This window comes from Macaca fascicularis, chromosome 15, assembly GCF_037993035.2.
Source record: "Macaca fascicularis isolate 582-1 chromosome 15, T2T-MFA8v1.1".
Taxonomy (NCBI): domain Eukaryota; kingdom Metazoa; phylum Chordata; class Mammalia; order Primates; family Cercopithecidae; genus Macaca; species Macaca fascicularis.
The window spans coordinates 124,294,221-124,313,634 of record NC_088389.1 but is presented as its reverse complement, the minus strand read 5'-3'; the positions used below and the strand labels follow the sequence as shown (position 1 = coordinate 124,313,634).

Genomic DNA, 19,414 nt, shown 5'->3' with positions numbered 1-19,414 from the left:
AAGGAATTCCCAGGTAAACAAAAAGCAGAGAATTTGTTGCTAGCAGACTCAGCTTGTAAGAAATATAAAGGAGGTTCTTCAGATTAAAAGCAAGTTATCCAAGACTAATGTGAATCAATGTGAAAGAAAGGACACCGGCAAATTACAACAGACAGTATGTATTTATATGAAATGTCCCAAGGAGGCAAATTGACAGGGACAGAAAGTAGATACAGTGTTTCCCAGGGGGACTAGGGTGAAAGTGGAATGGGAACTGACTGTTGGGATATTGTGAAATACACGTTTGGTCTTGGTCCCTCTTTCTTGGCATACAATTCCTGAAATCCCTGGAATCTCCAAGGTGATATCTTTTTATATGTTAATGAGTTGACTAGTAGCTGTCAGTCCCTATGCAGCTTCAGGATGGCGGCTGGCCATTGGAAAGACCAAGGTAGGATTACAGTGTTGGGACTTTCAGCACCAAATCCAGCTTCTGGGGAGGGGAGAGGGTTGAAGGTTAACTTGATCAACAATGGCCAGTGGTTTAGTCAATCATGCCATGTGATGAAGCCTTAATAAAAGCTCAGAAGGACAGGGTTCAAAGAGCTGAAAACATGGAGGTTGCCAGAGGGTGGCACACTTGGGGTCAGCATGGATGCTCTGTGCCTCTTCCACCATACCTCACCCTTATGTATCTCTTCATCTCCATCCTTGGTAACAGCCTTTATAATAAATTGGTAAATGTGTTTCCTAGAGTACTGTGAGCCACTATAGCAAATTAATGAAATCCAAAGAGAGGAGTGTGGGAACCCCAGTTTATAGCCAGCCAGTCAGAAGCACAGGTTAAACAAACTGGGGCTTGTGACAGGCATCAGAAGTAGGAGGCAATCTTATAAGACTGAGCCCTCAACCTGTGGGATCTGACGCTATCTCTAGGAAGATAATGTCAGAATTAAATTGGAGGACACTCATCTGGAGTCCCCTGCATAATTTATTGCTTGTTTGGTGTGTGGAAAAAAATCCCACACATCTGGTGTCAGAAACGTGTTATGAGAGTGTAGCAGGAGAAACTGAGTTTGCTTATTCCTCTGTATTCAGAAGTGCTAATTGGTAGAACATTTCTTTTTGGTCTGATGAAAATATTCTGGATTTAAATAGTGTTGATGACTGCACAGCCTTAAGTATGTACTAAAAACCAATGACCACTTTAAAAGGGTCAATTTTATGGTATGTGACTTATATCTCAATAATTTAAAAAGGGCAAATAATTTGAGTGGGCATTTCTCCAAAAAAGATGTAAAAAGTTTCAATAAATACTTGAAAAGATGCTCAACATCACTAGTCATCAGGGAAATGCATATTAAAATTACAATGAAATACCACTTCATACCTACTAGGATGGCTAGAATCAAATGTCTGATAATAGCAAGCATCAATGAGGATGTAAAAAAAAAAAATGAGAGCCCTTATCTACTGCTGGTGGGTATATAAAATGAAGCAAACACTTTGGAAAATGATCTGGCAGTTCCTCAAATGATTAAACAGAGCTACCAAATGACCCAGTTCTTTCCTCCTAGGTAAATACCCAAGAAAAATGAAATATGTCCACATAAAAACTCAGGTTTTATTATTACTCATAATAGCCAAAAAGTGAAGAGTCCAAATGCCCATCAGGAGAATGGATAAATAGAATGTGGTATATCTACACAATGAACAATTATTCAGCCATAAAAAGGAAGCAGCACTGACACATGCTACAACATGGATGAACCTTGAAAACATTATGCTAAGTGAAAAAAGCCAATCACAAAAGACCACATATTTATATGGTTCCATTTATAGGAAATGCCCAGAAAAAATGAAATCTATAGAGACAGAAAGTAGTCTGATGGCTCCTGGGGCTAGGGAGGAGGGAAAGAATGGCAGCCGGGGCTTGCTAAAGAGTACAAAGAGGCCGGGTGTAGTGGCTCACGCCTATAATCCTAGCACTTTGGGAGGCTGAGGCAGGTGGATCACCTGAGATCGGAAGTTCGAGACCAGCCAACCTGACCAACATGGTGAAACCCTGTCTCTACTAAAAATACAAAATTAGCTGGGTGCGGTAGCATGAGTCTGTAATCCCAGCTACTTGAGAGGCTGAGGCAGAAGAACTGCTTGAACCTGGGAGGCGGAGGTTGCAGGAGCCGAGATCGTGCCACTGCACTGCAGCCTGGGCAACAAGAGCGAAATTCCGTCCCAAAACAAAACAAAACAAAACAAAACAAAAAAACAAAAACAAAAAAAAACCCACAAAACAAAACAAAACAAAAAAGCACATGGTTTCTTTTTGGGATGACATCCAAAGATGATATTCCAAAACTGACTGTGGTGCTGGTTACATAGCTCTTTGAATGTTCTAAAAACACTGGATTGGTACTTTAAACGGGTGAATTATTGATAATTACACCTCAAAGAAGTTAAAGGAAATTCTCCCTTTCTCCCTCCTTCCTGCTCTCCTTTCCTCAATAAAACAAAAAGCTACTAGGCAGACTTCTGGTTCTGTCCAGGTAGAGTTGACCCATTCCTCATCCTTACGACTTAGAAACTCTGGACACAATAGAACAGATAAGCATAGGAAGATTCTGAGAGGGAGAGACTGTCTAAGGACCTCAGGACTTGAGGAACAATATGGCTGTGAGCTACCTGGGATTCTTTATTGCCTCCCGTATATCCCCAACAGGGCGCTGCAGAAGCCTTCAACTCAGAACAAGCTATAAGAAAAGCCTGTCCCCCTTTGCCAAAGGTCTGTGGAAAATGTGACCTAACAACTGAATATATTTTTGGCAATACCCATACTACTCCAGTTAAAAATGCCATATCGTCTTCCAACCCCCAGTTTCAGAGAGGATGGAGAGGGAGCTGATCATCTATCAAACACTCCTGCTCTGCAGAAGTGGGATCAATCTACTTCTCCCATCAGGTGGTGTCAGAGGGATAAACATGGATCTCATCTTCTACTGTGTCTAGAAGGACCATGTGGTGCCCTGATTCCCCCAGTGGGTGGTTTTGGGGCTGATCAGGGAGCTAATTTTCCATATCCCAACTGGAAAAAGCAGGTGGCACTCTGATTCCCCTGCTGGGTGGCGGTGGTGACCTGAGCAGAAAGATGATTTCCCCCCATCAAGTAGAAATGGGCAGTGCTTCAGTTCCCCCGCCAGGCTGGTGTCACTGGGGTCTATCTGTGAGCTGCGCCTCACCCAGCAACAACCAGTCTTAACAGGGTGGTTTGAAGTGGGATTAGTCAACACCAGGCTCACCACCTGCCTCTACGCCAGTGGGACCCAGTGGGGACTTGAACCTTCGTTCTCATCCATCATCAAGGACACTGAACAAAGCTGTGCAAGTGGGGGCCTGTAAACACTCTACTTTCCCCCAAACTTCAATCTTAGCGAGGCCCAGTAGGGAGACAAACCTCCACATTCAATTGGTGTCAACAAGACTGAACAGCGCAGTGGGAGCAAAGGCTAGTTTGTATTCATGTATCTGCTGCCGCTTCCCCAAGCAACAGGGGAGCTTCAAGAGGAGTGGAGCCTCCTCACTCATTTGCCATCAATGAAGCAGAATGATGGGGTGTGAAGCAGGATAGTCAACACTCCCATTTCCCAATCCCCTGGTGTCAATGGGGTCCAGTGGGGAGGTGAACCCCCAACTCCACCTGGTATGAGGAGGAAAGAGGTGGTGGGAGGTGGGAGGGTTGGCATTACACTTCCCACCTTGTCCTCCCCTGAGGACCACAGGGCCCAGCCAGGAATGAGCTTCAGTCACACCTCGCAGAAACAAAGCAGTGTGAGTTGCTTCCACTTCTTCCTAGGTGGCAGTGGGGTCCAGATTTTTTTTTTTCACATGTTGCTGATCTTATCCCCCCGACTCAAAGGCTAAATGACAGTGCAAGGCAATGCCCCACTTTCACTAAAAAGATGTCAAAGAGAACTGGTGAGAGACGTGAAATTCCACCTCGTCATCTGGACTGAGGCAGTGTTTCTAATCACCCAACTTTTGTTGGGGTGGTGTCAGTAAGGCTGAACAGGGAGCTGGGCATACACACTCACCTGGCTCCTGGGCAATGCTTCAACAGGAAGACTGCCTGACAAGCAAGAAAAAAAAGGACCCAAAATGTACAGAATACAGCTGAAAATCACTTGTCATACCAATAATTAGGAAAATCACAACTTGAATCAGAAGAAACAATCAACAGACATTAAAATGGAGATAAATGATATGCTGAAAATTTCCAATAAGGACTTTAATTATAATGTGTCTTGGCACTGATTCCTAGAATAACTGGAATCATACAGAGAATGTTCTCTACCCACAATGAAATCAAACTAGAAATCGATAACAGAAAGACAACAGGAAAAACTCCAAAGACTTGGAAATTAAACGTCAAACTTACAAATAAATCATAAGTCAAATGGGAAGTCTCGAAGGAAATTAACAAAACACACAGAACTGAATCGAAATGAAAATATATCAAAATATATGTAAGACGCTGGTAAAGCAGAGATTTGTAAGAAATTTCTATCACTTAATGCTTATGTTAGAGGAGAGGAAAGGTCTCAAATCAGCAATCCAGATTTCAACCTAAAGTAAACTAGAAAAATGAGAGCAAAACACACACAAAACAAGCATTGGACAGACAAAAATAAGAACATAAATCAGTAAGATTAAAAACAGGAAAACAACAGTGAAAATCAGTGATATAAGAAGCTGGCTCTGTGAAAAAAGAAATAAAATTGATAAACCTCTAGCAAGACTGACAAAAATTTTAAAAAGACACAAATCACCCATATCAGGAATGAAACACAGCTATCACTACAGATCTGGCAAGACTGACAAAAATAAAACAAAGACACAAATCACCCATTTCAGGAATGAAACAGGAGCTATCACTGCAGATCTGGCATCCATTTAAAGAATAACAAGGAACTAACACAAATCAGAAATCATTGATATAAACTTGACAACTGAGAAGAAATGGATCAACTCCTTGAACACTGCCAACTACCAAGACTCAACCAAGATGAATGAGACAACCTGAACAGTTCTATAAAAATTAAAGAAATTGAATTAATAAACAAAAAGTTCCCCAAAAGAAATCTCCTGGATTAAACGACCTCACTGGAGAATGCTACCAAACATTTAGAGAAGAATGGGCACCAATTTTCCACAATGCCTTCCAGAAAATAGAAGAGGAAGGAACATTTCCCACTTCCTTTTATGAGGCTAACATTACCCTGATACCAAAAGAAGATAGAGTACAAAAAGAGAAAACTATAGTCCAACATCAATCCTGAACTTAGGAAAAAAATCCTCAACAAAATATGAGCAAATAAAATCCAGCAATGCATAAAAATAATTATACACTACTACCAAATGAAATTTATTACAGGTACAGGCTGGTTTAACATTAAAAAAATCAATCAATATAATCCACCACACCAACAGGCTAAAGAAGAAAAATCATATGATCATATCAATTAACACAGAAAAAGCATTAGACAAAAAAAAATTCAACACTGACTCATGATAAAAACTCTCAGCAAGTTAAGAATGGAGGAGAACTAATTCAACTTGTTATGGAAAACTTACTGCTAACATCATACTGAAAAGGAAAAGACTGAATGCCTTCGCCCCACGATCAGGAAGAAGGCAAAGATTCTGCTCTTGTGACTTCTGCTTGGTAGAAGCTTTAGGCTACTATGATAAGGCAAGAAAAAAAATAACAGCATATGAATTGGAAAAGAGCAAACAGAACTGTCCTTATTTGCAGACATGATTGTTTATGTAAGAAAATCCCAAGGAATCACCAAAAACTTCCCAGAATGGAAAGTGAGCTCAGCAAAGTAGTAAGGCATAAAATCAACACACCAAAATCAATTGCATTTCTATACACAAACAAAAAACATGTGGAAACTGCATTTAAAAACACAATACCTAGGCCACGTGTGGTGGCTCATGACTGTAATCCCAGCACTTTGGGAGGCCAAGGCAGGCGGATCACCTAAAGTCAGGAGTTTGAGACCAGCCTGGGCAACATGGCAAAACTGTGTCTCTGCTAAAAATACAAAAATTAGCTGGGCATGGTGGCAAGTGCCTGTAATCTCAGCTACTCAGGAGGCTGAGGCAGGAGAATTGCTTGAACCTGGGAGGCAGAGGTTACAGTGAGCTGAGTTCATGCCACTGCACTCCCATCCTAGGCAACAGAGTGAGACTCCATCTCAAAACAAACAAACAAACAAACAAACAAACCACAATACCAGTTAAAATCGCCCCAAAGAAAATGAAATACTTAAGTATAAACTTAAAACATGTATGAATCTGGCCAGGCGCAGTGGCTCACGGCTGTAATGCCAGCAGTTTGGGAGGCCGAGGCGGGTGGATCATGCTGTCAGGAGATCGAGACCATCCTGGCTAACATGGTGAAACCCCATCTCTACTAAATAATACAAAAAATTAGCCAGGTGTGGTGGTGGGTGCCTGTAGTCCCAGCTACTTGGGAGGCTGAGGCAGGAGAATGGCATGAACCCGAGAGGCAGAGCTTGCAGTGAGCCGAGATCGTGCCACTGCACTCCAGCCTGGGTAACAGAGCAAGACTCCGTCTCAAAATAAATAAATAAATAAATAATTAAAAAAATATATAAATCTATATGCTGAAAATTATAAAATTCTGCTGAAAGAAATCAAAGATATAAAAAACAGAGAAACATATTGTGATTATAAATTAGAAGATGCAACAAAGATGGCAATCTCCTCAAATTGATTTACAAATTTAATTCTTATCAAAATCCCAGTAATATTTTTTGTTGACATAAATAAGCATATTTAAAGTCACAGGTCCTATCTAAAATGATCTTGAAAAAGAGAATAAGTGGGAAGAATCACTCTATCCAATACTAAGGCCTATTATATAACTACAGTATTCATGACAGGGTAGTATTGGTGGATGGACAGATATATTAGATCAGTGAAACCCAACAATGAATCTACAAACACATTCACATAGCTTCAGGGCACTAGGATAGAGGAAAAGTTCTGAAGACTTGACAGCAAAAGTGTAATCCATAAAAGAATAATTGGACCTCATGAAAATTAAAAACTTTTTCTCAGAGAAGGATCATATGAAGAGATAGAAAGGTAAGTTATAGAGTGGGAGAATGTATCTGCAAACCACATATCAGAGCAAGATCTAATATCTAGAGTATATAAAGAACTCTTAAAACTCAAGAGTTAAAAAAAAAAATTAGTGGATAAAAGACACGCACTGATATGTAAAAAGAGAATATACAGATGGCAGATAAGCACATGAAAAGAGGTTATCATTATTAGCCATTAAGGAAATGCAAATTAAAACCACAAAAGACACCACTATATAGCTCTAATGGCTAAAATAAATACTGATAAAACCTAATGCTGGTGAGGATGTAGAGAAGCTTGATCACTCATACATTGCTGGTAGGAATGTAAAATGGTACAACTACTCTGGAAAACAGTTTGGCAGTTTCATATAAAGTCAAACATGCAACTATCATATGACCTAGAAAGGAAATTCTTGGGTATTTATCCCAAAGTAATAAAAATCCATCTACACACAAAAATCTGTACACGAATGTTTACAGCAGCTTTATTAATAATAGCCCCAAACTAGAAAGAATCCAGATACCCTTCAGTGAATGAACTGATAAACACACTGTGGTACATCCATACCACGGAATACTACTCAACAATAAAAAGGAATCAACTATTGGTACACACAACAACCTGGATGAAACTCCAAGGAATTCGGCTGACTGAAAAACATCACTCCTAAAAGGTTACATACTGTGTGATTTTATACACATAACGTTCTTGCAAAGACAAAATTATAGAACTGGAGAACAGATAGTGGTTGCCACAGGCCAGAGTTATGAATGTAGATGGGTTTGACTATAAAGGAAATAGGAAGCATCCTGTGTTGATGGAACTGTTCTGTATTTTCACCATAACAATGTCAATATCCTGGCTGTGATACTATTATTACACAATAGTTTTTCAAGCTGCTACTATTGGTGGAAATTATATAAAGGGTAAATACGATCCCTCTGTATTATTTCTTATATTTGCATGTAAATGTACAATTATCTCAATATTTTAATTAAACATGTATATATAATCAAAGAGAAAGATTGTACATAAAGCCTAAGCAAGGGTCATCTAGCAGAGGTCAGGGCAACACAAGGAAGGCAACTAGTAAGGTGCATGGCATATGCTGTGGGGCCTGGCAGGGTACGGGCCCTGTATGGAAAATACAGCTGAGTTGCGTGATGGCCTGGCAGGGTTGAGAGACTGGTTAGGAAGAGGAGGACTGAGTAAACAAGCAAACATACTGGGGATAATAAGAGCCAGGTTTCTCATTCTTACATAATTATAAATGGGAACAGCTATAAAGATGGTGTAATATTGGATTAGAATTGAAAGTACTGGCCGGGCATGGTGGCTCAGGCCGATAATCCCAGCACTTTGGGAGGTCGAAGTAGGCAGATCACTTGAGGTCAGGAGTTCAAGACCAGCCTGGCCAACATGGTGAAACCCTGTCTCTACTAAAAAAATTAGTAGGGCACAGTGGTGGGTGCCTGTAATCCCTGCTACTTGGGAGGCTGAGGCAGGAGAATTGCTTAAACACAGGAGGCGGAGGTTGCAGTGAGTAGAGATTGAGCCACTGACTCCAGCCTGGGCAACAGGGAGACTCCATCTTAAAAAAAAAAAAAAAAAAAGAATTGGAAGTACCAAAGTGAACTTGTGGTTTTCAATATATATAGACAGAAACAGAAATAAATATACAGTTGACTCTTGAATACAAGTTTTAACTGAGCTAGTCCACTTATATGCAGATTTTTATCAACCAAAAGGGACTGAAAATACAGTATATGCAAGATGCAAAACCCTTTAGCACGGGTGGGTAGCACAGAGGAGACTGTGAGACTTGAGTATGCATGGATTTGGTATACCGGGGGTGGGAGGGTCCTGGAACCAATCCCCTGTGTACAAGGAGGGATGACTGTACCCGTAAAAATGGACAGATACTTATGTATATGTATGAACACGTATTTCCTAGCTCTGTCCCCTAAAAGGGGTTGGGAATCATGATATTCCAGTAGTAGTGAGCATACCAGATCTTGGTTTCTAAGTACCATTTCCTACTAAAAAGAACCAAGGTTCCTTGAATAAATGGCTGATTTCTGGGCCAGGGCAAGAAAAGAATAAGATGAGCTGGAAGATCTTGCTGTGCCAGAGAGTGAGGAATACAGGAATGGCGGGGACACGTAAAATGGACATTGTAAACAGCTTGAAGGGGTTCTTACTGTCCAAATATGGGGAAACTGGAACATCCAAATAAATCATAGTAAAGGATCACAATCCACTGAGCAAAACAGGAATCCATGCTAAATAAATAAACAATTGAACAAATAAGAACAGGAAATTCTTCCTTACACTAGAATGCCAACTAATAAAGACAGAAGGAATAATGAAATTAGAAAATCTCCAGTTATTGGAGCGTTGGGCAGGGGAAGAAAATCTCCAGTTATCTATCACAGTAATAATTAATTCAGGCAAGAAACAGTAATAGATGCTAAAGCTGTTAGGTAAAAGTTGGATGTGGAACAGGATATTTACGTAGTCTGAAAGCATCTCTCCTTAAAATATTAATTATGAGGGGAGAAAGAATAATTTATAATGGATAAACTTTGGCAGACACCGCTTTACTGATGTGATCAAACTAAACAGTGATGGGGCAAAACGACATCTTGTGCTATCTGTGATCCTTCTACCAAAAATGCATAATCTCAGTCTTATCATGAGGAAACAGGAGACAAACCCAAACTGAGGAACATGTTACCAAAAAAAAAGTCTGTAATCTTAAAAAATGTTAAGGTCATAAAGGTCAAGAAAGGAGTGACTAAGGCCTTTGAAAGGGATTTAAAAAACATTACCAGAATCATTTTCCTATTAAAGGATATTATTGGGACTGCTGACAAAATTTGAATGGGGGTCTCTGGGTGAATAGAATGTAGGAGTTCTTTTGTGTGCTTTTCTTGTACGATTACTGTAAGTTTGAAATTATTTCAAAATAAAAAAATTAACATCACAAAAAGCAAGACAATCATACAGCCTGGGCATCCTGAGGCAGGAATATAGCACTGCCCATGAAACAGTCTTGCCAACTAAAAAAAAATCTGACTAGACTCTACATCCATCTACCAATTTATAGAAAATACCATGTCGATATAATCAGCAAAATACAGACTGTGGCAAACTGCACAAGGCAAAAAAACCTGTTTTCTTCAACAAATAAACTGTAAGGAAAAAGAGACAGAGGGAAGCCCAAGTTTAAAAGAGATTGAAAGCTGGGCAAGGTAGGTCATGCCTGTAATCCTAACACTTTCAGAGGCTATGGTGGGTGGACCACTTGAGGCCAGGAGTTTGAGACCAGCCTGGCCAACATGGCTAAACCCTGTCTCTACTAAGAAAACAAAAATTAGCCAGGTATGGTGGCGCGTGCCTGTAATCCCAGCTACTCGGGAGGCTGAAACATGAGAATTGCTTGAACTTGGGAGGCAGAGGTTACAGGGAGCCAAGATCATGCCACTGCACTCCAGCCTGGGAGAGAAAAAAGCAAAGAGATTGAAGCTAAATAGCAACCAATTACAATGTATTGACTTTTTTTGAATCCCAATTCAAACAAATTATACACACACGATATATATATAAATATATCTATGGTATATCTATAAGACAATTAGAAATTGAACACTGTTTAGATATTTGATGATATCAAGCAAATACTGTTGATTATTTGAGGTATGGTAGTATTGATGTGGCTTATTGTTATTATTATTATTTTTGAGATGGAGTCTCACTCTGTCACCAAGGCTAGAGTGCAGGGGTACTACATGATCTTGGCTCCCTGCAACCTCCACCTCCTGGGTTCAAGCAATTCTCCCGCCTCAGCCTCTCGAGTAGCTGAGATTACAGGCACACGCCACCACACACACTCAGCTAATTTTTTTGTATTTTTAGTAGAGATGAGGTTTCACCATATTGGCCAGGCTGGTCTCGAACTCCTGACCTTATGATCCACCCAATTCAGCCTCCCAAAGTGCTGAGATTACAGGTGTGAGCTACCGGGCCGGGCCAATGATGTGGTTATTTAACAAATAAAATGATGCGATGCCTCAGTTTGCTTCAAAGTGCAGGGAACTGTGAGAGAAGTGAGTGGCTGAGATTGTTAAAACTGGGTTATGGTACATATTTGAGGGATGATGCATACATGGGGGATGATACAAATATGGGTATCTTTATTTTATTCTGTATACTTTTGTGTTTGAAATTTTCCATAATAAAAGTTTTTTGTTTTGTTTTTTTAATGGCCAGGCATAGTGGCTCACTCCTGTAATCTCTTTGGGAGGCTGAGGCAGGCAGGTCATTTGAGGTCAGGAGTTTGAGACCAGCCTGGCCAACATGTGAAACCCCATCGCTACTAAAAATACAAAAACCAGCTGGGTGTGGTGGCACACACCTGTGGTCCCAGCTACTCGGGAGGCTGACAGGAGAATCTCTTGAACCTGAGAGGCAGAGGCTGCAGTGAGCCAAGATCGTGTCACTGCCCTCCAGCCTAGGCAACAGAGTGAGACTCCATCTCAAAAAGACAAAAAAAAAAAAAAAAAATTTTTTTTTTAACTAGTAGAATCAAGATTTAACTCTAGGTCTGTCTCACTCCACAGCTACTTCTTGGTAAGTTTTCTATTTTCCTTTAAAAATAAATACTTTATTTATGTATCCCCCAATTACATTTTCCCATGATTCACTATATAACATTTAAAAAAATACTTCCCATCCACAAACATAATAAAGTATAACTATCTTTATAGATGAGATATGCTTTACTAAAATTAGCTATAAAGCAAATGTTATTTGTCTAGATTTTTTCCTAACTAAAAATTAGCTGCATTTATACTAAGAGGAAAATTTTAATTAAAAAGATGTTTTTTGGAAAAGTAAAAGTCAGCATACCTAGTGGATCGCAATAGAGGTGGTGCGACCTTCCTGGGGGTGTTTGGAAACATGCCGGGTTTTTTCATTGTCACTGGAACCTGGGGATGCTACTGGATTTAGTGGGAGGGGGCAGAGATGCTTGCTCAGAGTTCTCCAGTACAGCAAAGAGTTGTCCACCCCCAAAGACAACAGAATTGCCATTGAGAAACACCAACTAAGAGGTAACATTTACAACAGAAGAAAGAAAAGGGAAAAAGGTTCATCTGACTCAGACTTGTTGGATGAAGAGTTACTCAGGGGGAAGGAAACATTATTCTAGAAGGGAAGCAGCCAGTAGACATCATTCTTGCGTTTGTTTTAGACAATACTTCTTTCTAAGACCAGGGAAACTAACACATTAAGTCTGGCACCTAGAAGCTGTCCACAAATGGTAGTTACCAGTAGTATTAGTGCCTCTAGGGCGAAACACAGCAAAGACGGATGAAGGAGGATCTACAAGGATATGGAGTTTGGACAAGATGAGAAGTGGGAAACAATGATTTTCTTGATGAGAGAGAACGCCTCCTGGTGGAGTGGTCAGATTCCAACAAGAACACAACAGAACTGACTTGTTCTAGCAAGTGTTGAACTCAATACCTTTAGTTAGACCCTTACTCCTTTACTCTTCTTCCTATCATCAAATCTATACTTGGGGGAGAAATCCTTCAAAGTTCTCTATACAGTAGGACTAAAGTGAATGTCGGCAAAGCCCCAAGGGGGCAGTTAGAAAATACTGCAAGTGGTACTGCCAAGAGAAATTACTTAACATCTCTCTTGGTTAACTGCCGGTGGTGGGCAGCAAGACCAGCAACATGAAAGTAGAAGCAGGAAGGCTCCCAGCTCAGAGCTTGTGATGGTCAGGAAGAGTAAAGGGCAAATGTGGTAGTAAGAGTTCAAGTCATGACACTTGTCCTTGCCTGGGGTATCATTAAAAAGCAAAACAGCATCAGAGAAAAAACACTGGGAGAAGTAGGGCTCTCTTCTTCATATTAGAATCCCAAGTTACATGTATTACTTACTGCTTTATCATCTTGGCCAAGATGAAGAAGAGAGCCTTTTCTTTTGTGTCCATTCATATAGCTACTTTTATTAAATGCTAGCTTGCACAGAGAGACAAAAAGTGTATTAAAGAGGTATTACCTTTCATGTTTGCAACACACTTGCTGTTATTCATGAAGGTAGAGTATGGCTGTTCATTCTGAGGCAAGACTCCTGCAGCCATGGTAGTCTGTTGGAAAGAAAAATTATTTTTTGAAAGTTTGCCTTGGGATAGTCATTTATTAATTACCCAAAATATGGCTAGAACTTTGTTATCCAATGCTGCAGTCATTGGTCAAGTGGCGGATAGTTGAAATATGGCTAGTCAGGTTGAGATGTGCTGTAAGTGTAAAATACACACAAGATGCTGAAAATTTAACACAAAAAATACAATGTAAAATACCTCAATAATTTTTACATTAATTACACATGCTAAATTTCATGGCTAAGACATTATTGTATTGCTAAAATGATACAGTTTCCACTTAGGAAAGTTAATTAAATCTTAGATGTCAAAAAAACAAAAACTATCATCTTTATTAAGTTCTTTCTATATGCCAGACACCAATATTAAATCACTTTTTTCTAACAAGAGCTCTACGAAGTAGCTCTCATCCCCTATTTTAAAGGGGTAGAAGTCGTGTCAGTAGGATTAACACACACTAAGTAGTAGGGTGGTAGTTAATCCCATCTTTCAGCTTCCATCAGTTTTTTTCAACTAGTACACAGCTGCAGATGAAAGAAATTCTAATAAAGATGATCTCAACATTTTTGAGCTTCCAGATAAACAACAGTGTAATTCCACTTTGTAGCTCCTAACAGTACCTCAATGTAAATATTGATGAAAACAAAACTCAGTTGTGAAATTTTACAAATGATAAAACTATTTCCATAAAATGCAAGCACATAACCCAGAAAAGTTTATGGAGTTGACTATGATACAAGAGAAAATAACACAATTCTAAAGTTTTTTCTAAATAATGATTTTAATAATTTTCTTTGCAAAACCATGTTTATGGTTTGAACATCTATTATTGGGGGGTCAAATATTATACTTTTTTTAGCTTATTAAATGGCTATGAATTTTATTTAAAGTCAATAAAAACTTGTCAAAATTCTTGCACCAATAAATCTACAGTGGTAATTAAATCCAGCCCTAATTAATATTTTTCTCTGGTGCACTGGATCATTCCTCTAAGAAAAAGTCACTTCTCAAATCTCAGTGATTCTTTGAGAATTTCAAGTTCACTAAAATTTTACTTCTAAAAGCAATCTTTATATGCGCAAGAAGTACAAAATTAAAAATCTAAAATCCTATTTGATAAAGCTATTTCCCTTCAAAAGAAATACAGGAATTAAAATCACAGGGGTGATCTAAAGTGAAATTAAAAAGAATGCTTTCTGAAATAATAATAATGTCATACACTGGGTATCATACTAATTAATGCAAAAGTTTATAATGTGCATAATATTTCAAATAAACATTACATAAAGACATTAAGTAAACAGACTAATGGAACAAGTTGTTCCATGAAATTCATTAGCAAAAACTTAATTTGAAAGGATAGCCATTAAGATTAGACTTAGATAAAACTTTTTTTTTTTTTTTTTACCATATTTTAAAATTTGGACTATTTTCTTAAAACATTTTGATGGGAAAAACAAGTATCACCATATTAGAATCATGGAATTTTGGAGCAGCTGGGACTCTAGCCCTGGCTATTTTGTATATAAGATGTTATGAACCATGTCCCAGAGAAGGTCCTGCCTTGTCCCACATGATCCAGCATGGAAAGTCACAGAGCATGTTGGTGACAAACTTGGACCAGTCATCACTTTTTTTGTGAAGCTTTCCCTGTCCTCACTCTTTGCTCTTCAGCTGTAATGTAATGAAACATGTATACCTGACAGTATCCCCTGTAGACCATGGGGTCACGAGGAGGAGGTATGACTGGTTTACCTTTATGTATCTAGAGAATGGAAAAGCCAGAAAAACTGAAATGGACCATACTTGACTGAGTTGAGTCTATTCATATCTTATTTATCTTTGTATTCTAAAGCCTATTGAAAACATGTCTAATATGGTTTGGATCTGTCCCCACCCAAATCTCATGTCAAATTGTGTTCACCAATGTTGGAGGTAGAGTCTGTGGGAGATGACTGGGTCATGGGGGTGGATCCTTCATGAATGATTTAGCATCATCTCCTTGATGTTGTCTTGTGGTAGAGTTCTCATGAGATCTGGTTGTTTAAAAGTGTGTAGCAACACCCCCCCCCCCGCCCTTCCTCCTGCTCCCACTCCCTTTGCCTTCCACCATGAGGCCTCCCCCAAAGCAGATGTTGCCATGCTTCCTGTACAGCCTGCAGAACCATGAGACAATCAGACCTCTTTTCTTTAGAAATTACCAAGTTTCATGTATTTCTTTATAGTAATACGAGAATGGAATAAGAAGGATACTTGAAAATATGGAGGCAGCTTTGGAACTGGCTAATGGGCAGAGGTTGGAAGAGTGGGAAGGGCTCAGAAGACTAGAAGATGAGGGAAAATTTGGAACTTCCTAGAGACTTGTTGAATGGTTGTAACTAAAATGCTCATAGTGATATGGAGAGTGAAGGCCAGGCTGAGGAGGTCTCAGATAGAAATGAGGAACTTACCAGGAACTGGAGCAAAAGTCACTTTTGTTAAACCTTGGCAAAGAGCTTGGCTGGATTGTGCCCCTGCCCTAGGTATCTGTGGAACTCTGAACTTGACAGAGAATTTAGGGTATCTAGTGGAAGTAAAATGTTTAAGAAGTCACCTGGCTGCTTCTAAAAGCCTATCTCATATGCATGAGCAAAGACATGACCTGAAAGTAGAACTTATATTTAAAAGGGAAGCAGAGCATAGAAGTTTGGAAAATTTGCAGCCTGGCCATGTGGTAGAAAAGAAAAGTCCATTTACAAGAGAGCAATTCAAGCAGGCTGGAGAAATTTGCACACCGAAAAGGAAGGCAAGTGCTGATATTCAAGACAATGGGAAAAATGCCTTGAAGGCATTTCAGAGACCTTCCAGGTAGCCCCTCCCAATACAGGCTCAGAGGCCTAGGAGGAAAGGGTGGTTTTGTGGGCTATGCCCAGGGCCCTGCTGCCCTGTGCAGCCCCAGGACACTGCTCCCTGCACCCTAGCAGCTCCAGCTGTAGCTAAAATTGGCCCAAGTACAGTTCAGGATACTGCTTAAGAGGGTGCAGGCCATAAGCCTTGGTGTCTCCTATGTGGTGTTTAGCGTGCAGGTGCACAGAATGCAAGAGTTGAAGCTTGGGAACTTCCACCTGGATTTCAGAGGATATATGGAAAAACCTGAATGTCCAGGCAGAAGCCTGCTACAGGAGCAGAGAACCTTTACCAGGGCAGCACAGAGGGGAAATGTGGGGTCGGATCCCCAACACAGAGCCCCCATTGGGGCACTGCCTAGTGCAGCTGCGAGAAGAGGGCCACTCTCCTCCAGATCCTGGAATGACAGTGTCACCAGCAGCTTGCACCTTGTGTCTGGAAAAGCCATAGGCACTCAATGCCAGCCCATGACAGCAGCCTTAGGAGATGAACCCTGCAAAGCTACAGGAGCTGAGCTGCCCAAGGACTTGGGAACCCACCCTGTGCATCAGTGTGCCCATGGAGTATTTTGGAGCTTTAAGGATGAATGACTGCCCTGCTAGGTCTCAGACTTGCATGGAGCTTGTAGCCCCTTTCTTTTGGCTGATTTCTCTTTTTTGGAACGGGAGTATTTACCCAATGCCTATATCCCCATTTTATCTTAGAAGTAACTAATCTGTTTTTGATTTTACAGGCTCATAGGTGGAAGGTACTAGCCTTGTCTCTGATGAGACTTTGGACTTTTGAGGTAGTGCTGGAATGAGTAAAGACTTTGGAGTACTGTTGGAAAGGCATAAGTGTATTTTACAATGTGAGAAGGACACGAGATTTGGAGGGGCCAGAGGTGAAACTGTATGGTTTGGATCTGTGTCCCCACTGAACTCTCATGTGGAACTGTAATCCCCATGTTGAAGGTGAAGGTGGGGCCTGCTGGGAGGTGACTGGATCATGGGTGGGGGCAGAGTTCTCATGAATGGTTTAGCATGGTCCCCCTTTGGTACTGTATAGTGAGTTCTCATTGGATTCAGTTGTTTAAAAGGGTGCAGCACTTCCCTCTGCCTTCCTCCTGCTTCTGTCATGTAAGATGCCTGCTCTTGCTTTGCCTTCTGCCATGAGTAAAAGTTCCCTGAGGCCTCCCCAGAAGCCAATGCTGCCATGCTTCCTGTACACCTGCAGAACCGTGAGCCAATTAAACCTCTTTATAAATTACTCAGTCTCTGGTATTTCTTTATAGCAACAGGAGAATGGACTAACACAATGTTTATTAAAAAAGTGTATGTTGAGTTAATTGTACTCTTATGGGTTACAATTATGGACTACTTTAAAGACTTATTTCTAACTAATCCTTCAGAAACTCTAAGTTGTAAGGAACTTCAGAAGTTCCTTTAGGAGAATCCTAACCAAATGTGAGCATACTCTCCACAATATCTTTGTCTAAACAGTAACAGTGACATCATTACACAGCTCTGGTAGCTAGAAAGCTTTTTATAATATTACCACTCTGTAATTTCTACCCACTGGTCCTATTTCTGCTCACACAGAACAATACACCCCTTCTTCCATATATCTAAAGCTAGTGATCATGCTCCCCTCACTTCTGATGTATAGCTTCCCAGATGATACATTAGCAGTTCCCTTTACCTTTTGTCATAAGTAATGTTTCTAGACCTCCTCACCAGCTTGGATGCTCTTTTCTATATACACACTCTATAGTCATCAATATTCTAGTGCCCAGAACTGAAGCCTAGTTCCCAGATGTGAAATGATCATCAAAAATAAGAACAAAACCAGTCACCTTCCTTATCTGAAAAGTTTATGTGGCTTGTTATCACTTTAGCATTTTCAGCAATCTCAAGACACATCAGGATACAACAACAGTCAAAGAATAAAGCTGGTCCATATATTTTGAGGCTAAAAAAGATATTCACTAGGGATAATTAAACATATATGAAAGTTTAAAGTGAATAAATGGTAACAGAATGAAAAATGAAAGTCTCTACCTTCTATCCCCCCAAGCCAAGTTTTATCCCACAGAGGTAAACCATTTAAACTCTCACTTTAGTTATTCTGGGGCTGGGGGTAATAATCACTATACTTAGACCTCTGGTTCTTATGCTACCATCTTTAAACCATACTACTGAATTCCTGATTTAAAGATGAAGAAACTGGCTCATTTACCCTACCTTCTATCATGCCAGACCTTCTCCTATATAATACATCAAAATATTTGTCTTCTGATTATTTCTGTAATTTAAAATTCTGATTATCTTTGTAAATTTTAAAGGTGAATATCCTTTAACCGTCTCTTATTCTATCATTTTTAAACAGTATCTTGATTCTTTCGATGTAAATTAGTTAACTTACACTACTGTCCACTTGCTTTTCCCCTCCACTTTCAAGTTCTGCCAACCATACCATTTTTATATGAAGATTTTTAACTTTTAAATTTCAGTTAATCTATAATTTTCTCAAGCTTTGTCTGTAGACTTATTCTAAATGTGAGACAAAATACAATTGTTATCACTATTGAGAGGTGACAACATGCTGGCGGCCCTCACTGGCTCTCAGCATCTCCTCGGCCTCAGCATCTGCTATGGCCATACTTGAGGAGCCCTTCAGCCCGCTGCTGCACTGTGGGAGCCCCTCTCTGGGCTTGCCAAGGCCACAGTTGGCTCCCTCTGCTTGCAGGGAGGTGTAGAGGGAGAGGCGTGGGAAGGAACCAGGGCTATGCACCACGCTCGCGGGCCAGCGTGAGTTCCAGGTGGATGCGGGCTCCACAGGACCTGTACTCAGAGTGGCCCACTGGCGCCACCTGCACGGGCAGTGAGGGGCTTAGCACCCAGGCCAGCAGCTGCAGAGGGTGCACCAGATCCCCCAGCACTGCTGGCTGGGCCCTGCTCGAATTCTCACTGGGCCTCAGTCACCTCCCTGTGGGGCAGGGCTCAGGACCTGCAGCCCGCCATGCCCGAGCACCGCCCCCACCCCCCTCCCCGTGGGCTCCCGCGCTGTCCGAGCCTCCTGGACGGGTGCTGCCCCCTGCTCCCCAGCGCCCAGTCCCATCCACTGCCCAAGGGCTGAGCAGTGCCGGTGGGTGGTGCGGGACTGACAGGCAGCTCTGCCCGTGGTCCCAGCGTGGCATCAACTAGGGGAAGCCAGCTG

General features: G+C 40.7%; 1 protein-coding gene across 17 annotated transcripts in view; it reads right to left on the bottom strand.

Moving 5' to 3' along the window:
- Positions 1-19,414, bottom strand: part of PTPDC1 (protein tyrosine phosphatase domain containing 1) — a 136,574-nt gene that overhangs the window by 77,961 nt on the left and 39,199 nt on the right. For 14 of the 17 annotated variants that reach the window (XR_012424928.1, XM_065530829.2, XM_074017900.1 and 11 more), the window contains exon 2: positions 13,228-13,315. The exons of the other annotated variants lie outside the window; for them this stretch is intronic. Coding sequence is in view for 10 of the 14 variants with exons in the window: in XM_065530829.2 (XP_065386901.1) it covers positions 13,228-13,309 (82 nt within the window). In the remaining 4 variants the exon portion in view is untranslated. The remainder of the gene's footprint in view (positions 1-13,227; positions 13,316-19,414) is intronic. 17 annotated transcript variants of the gene reach the window in all.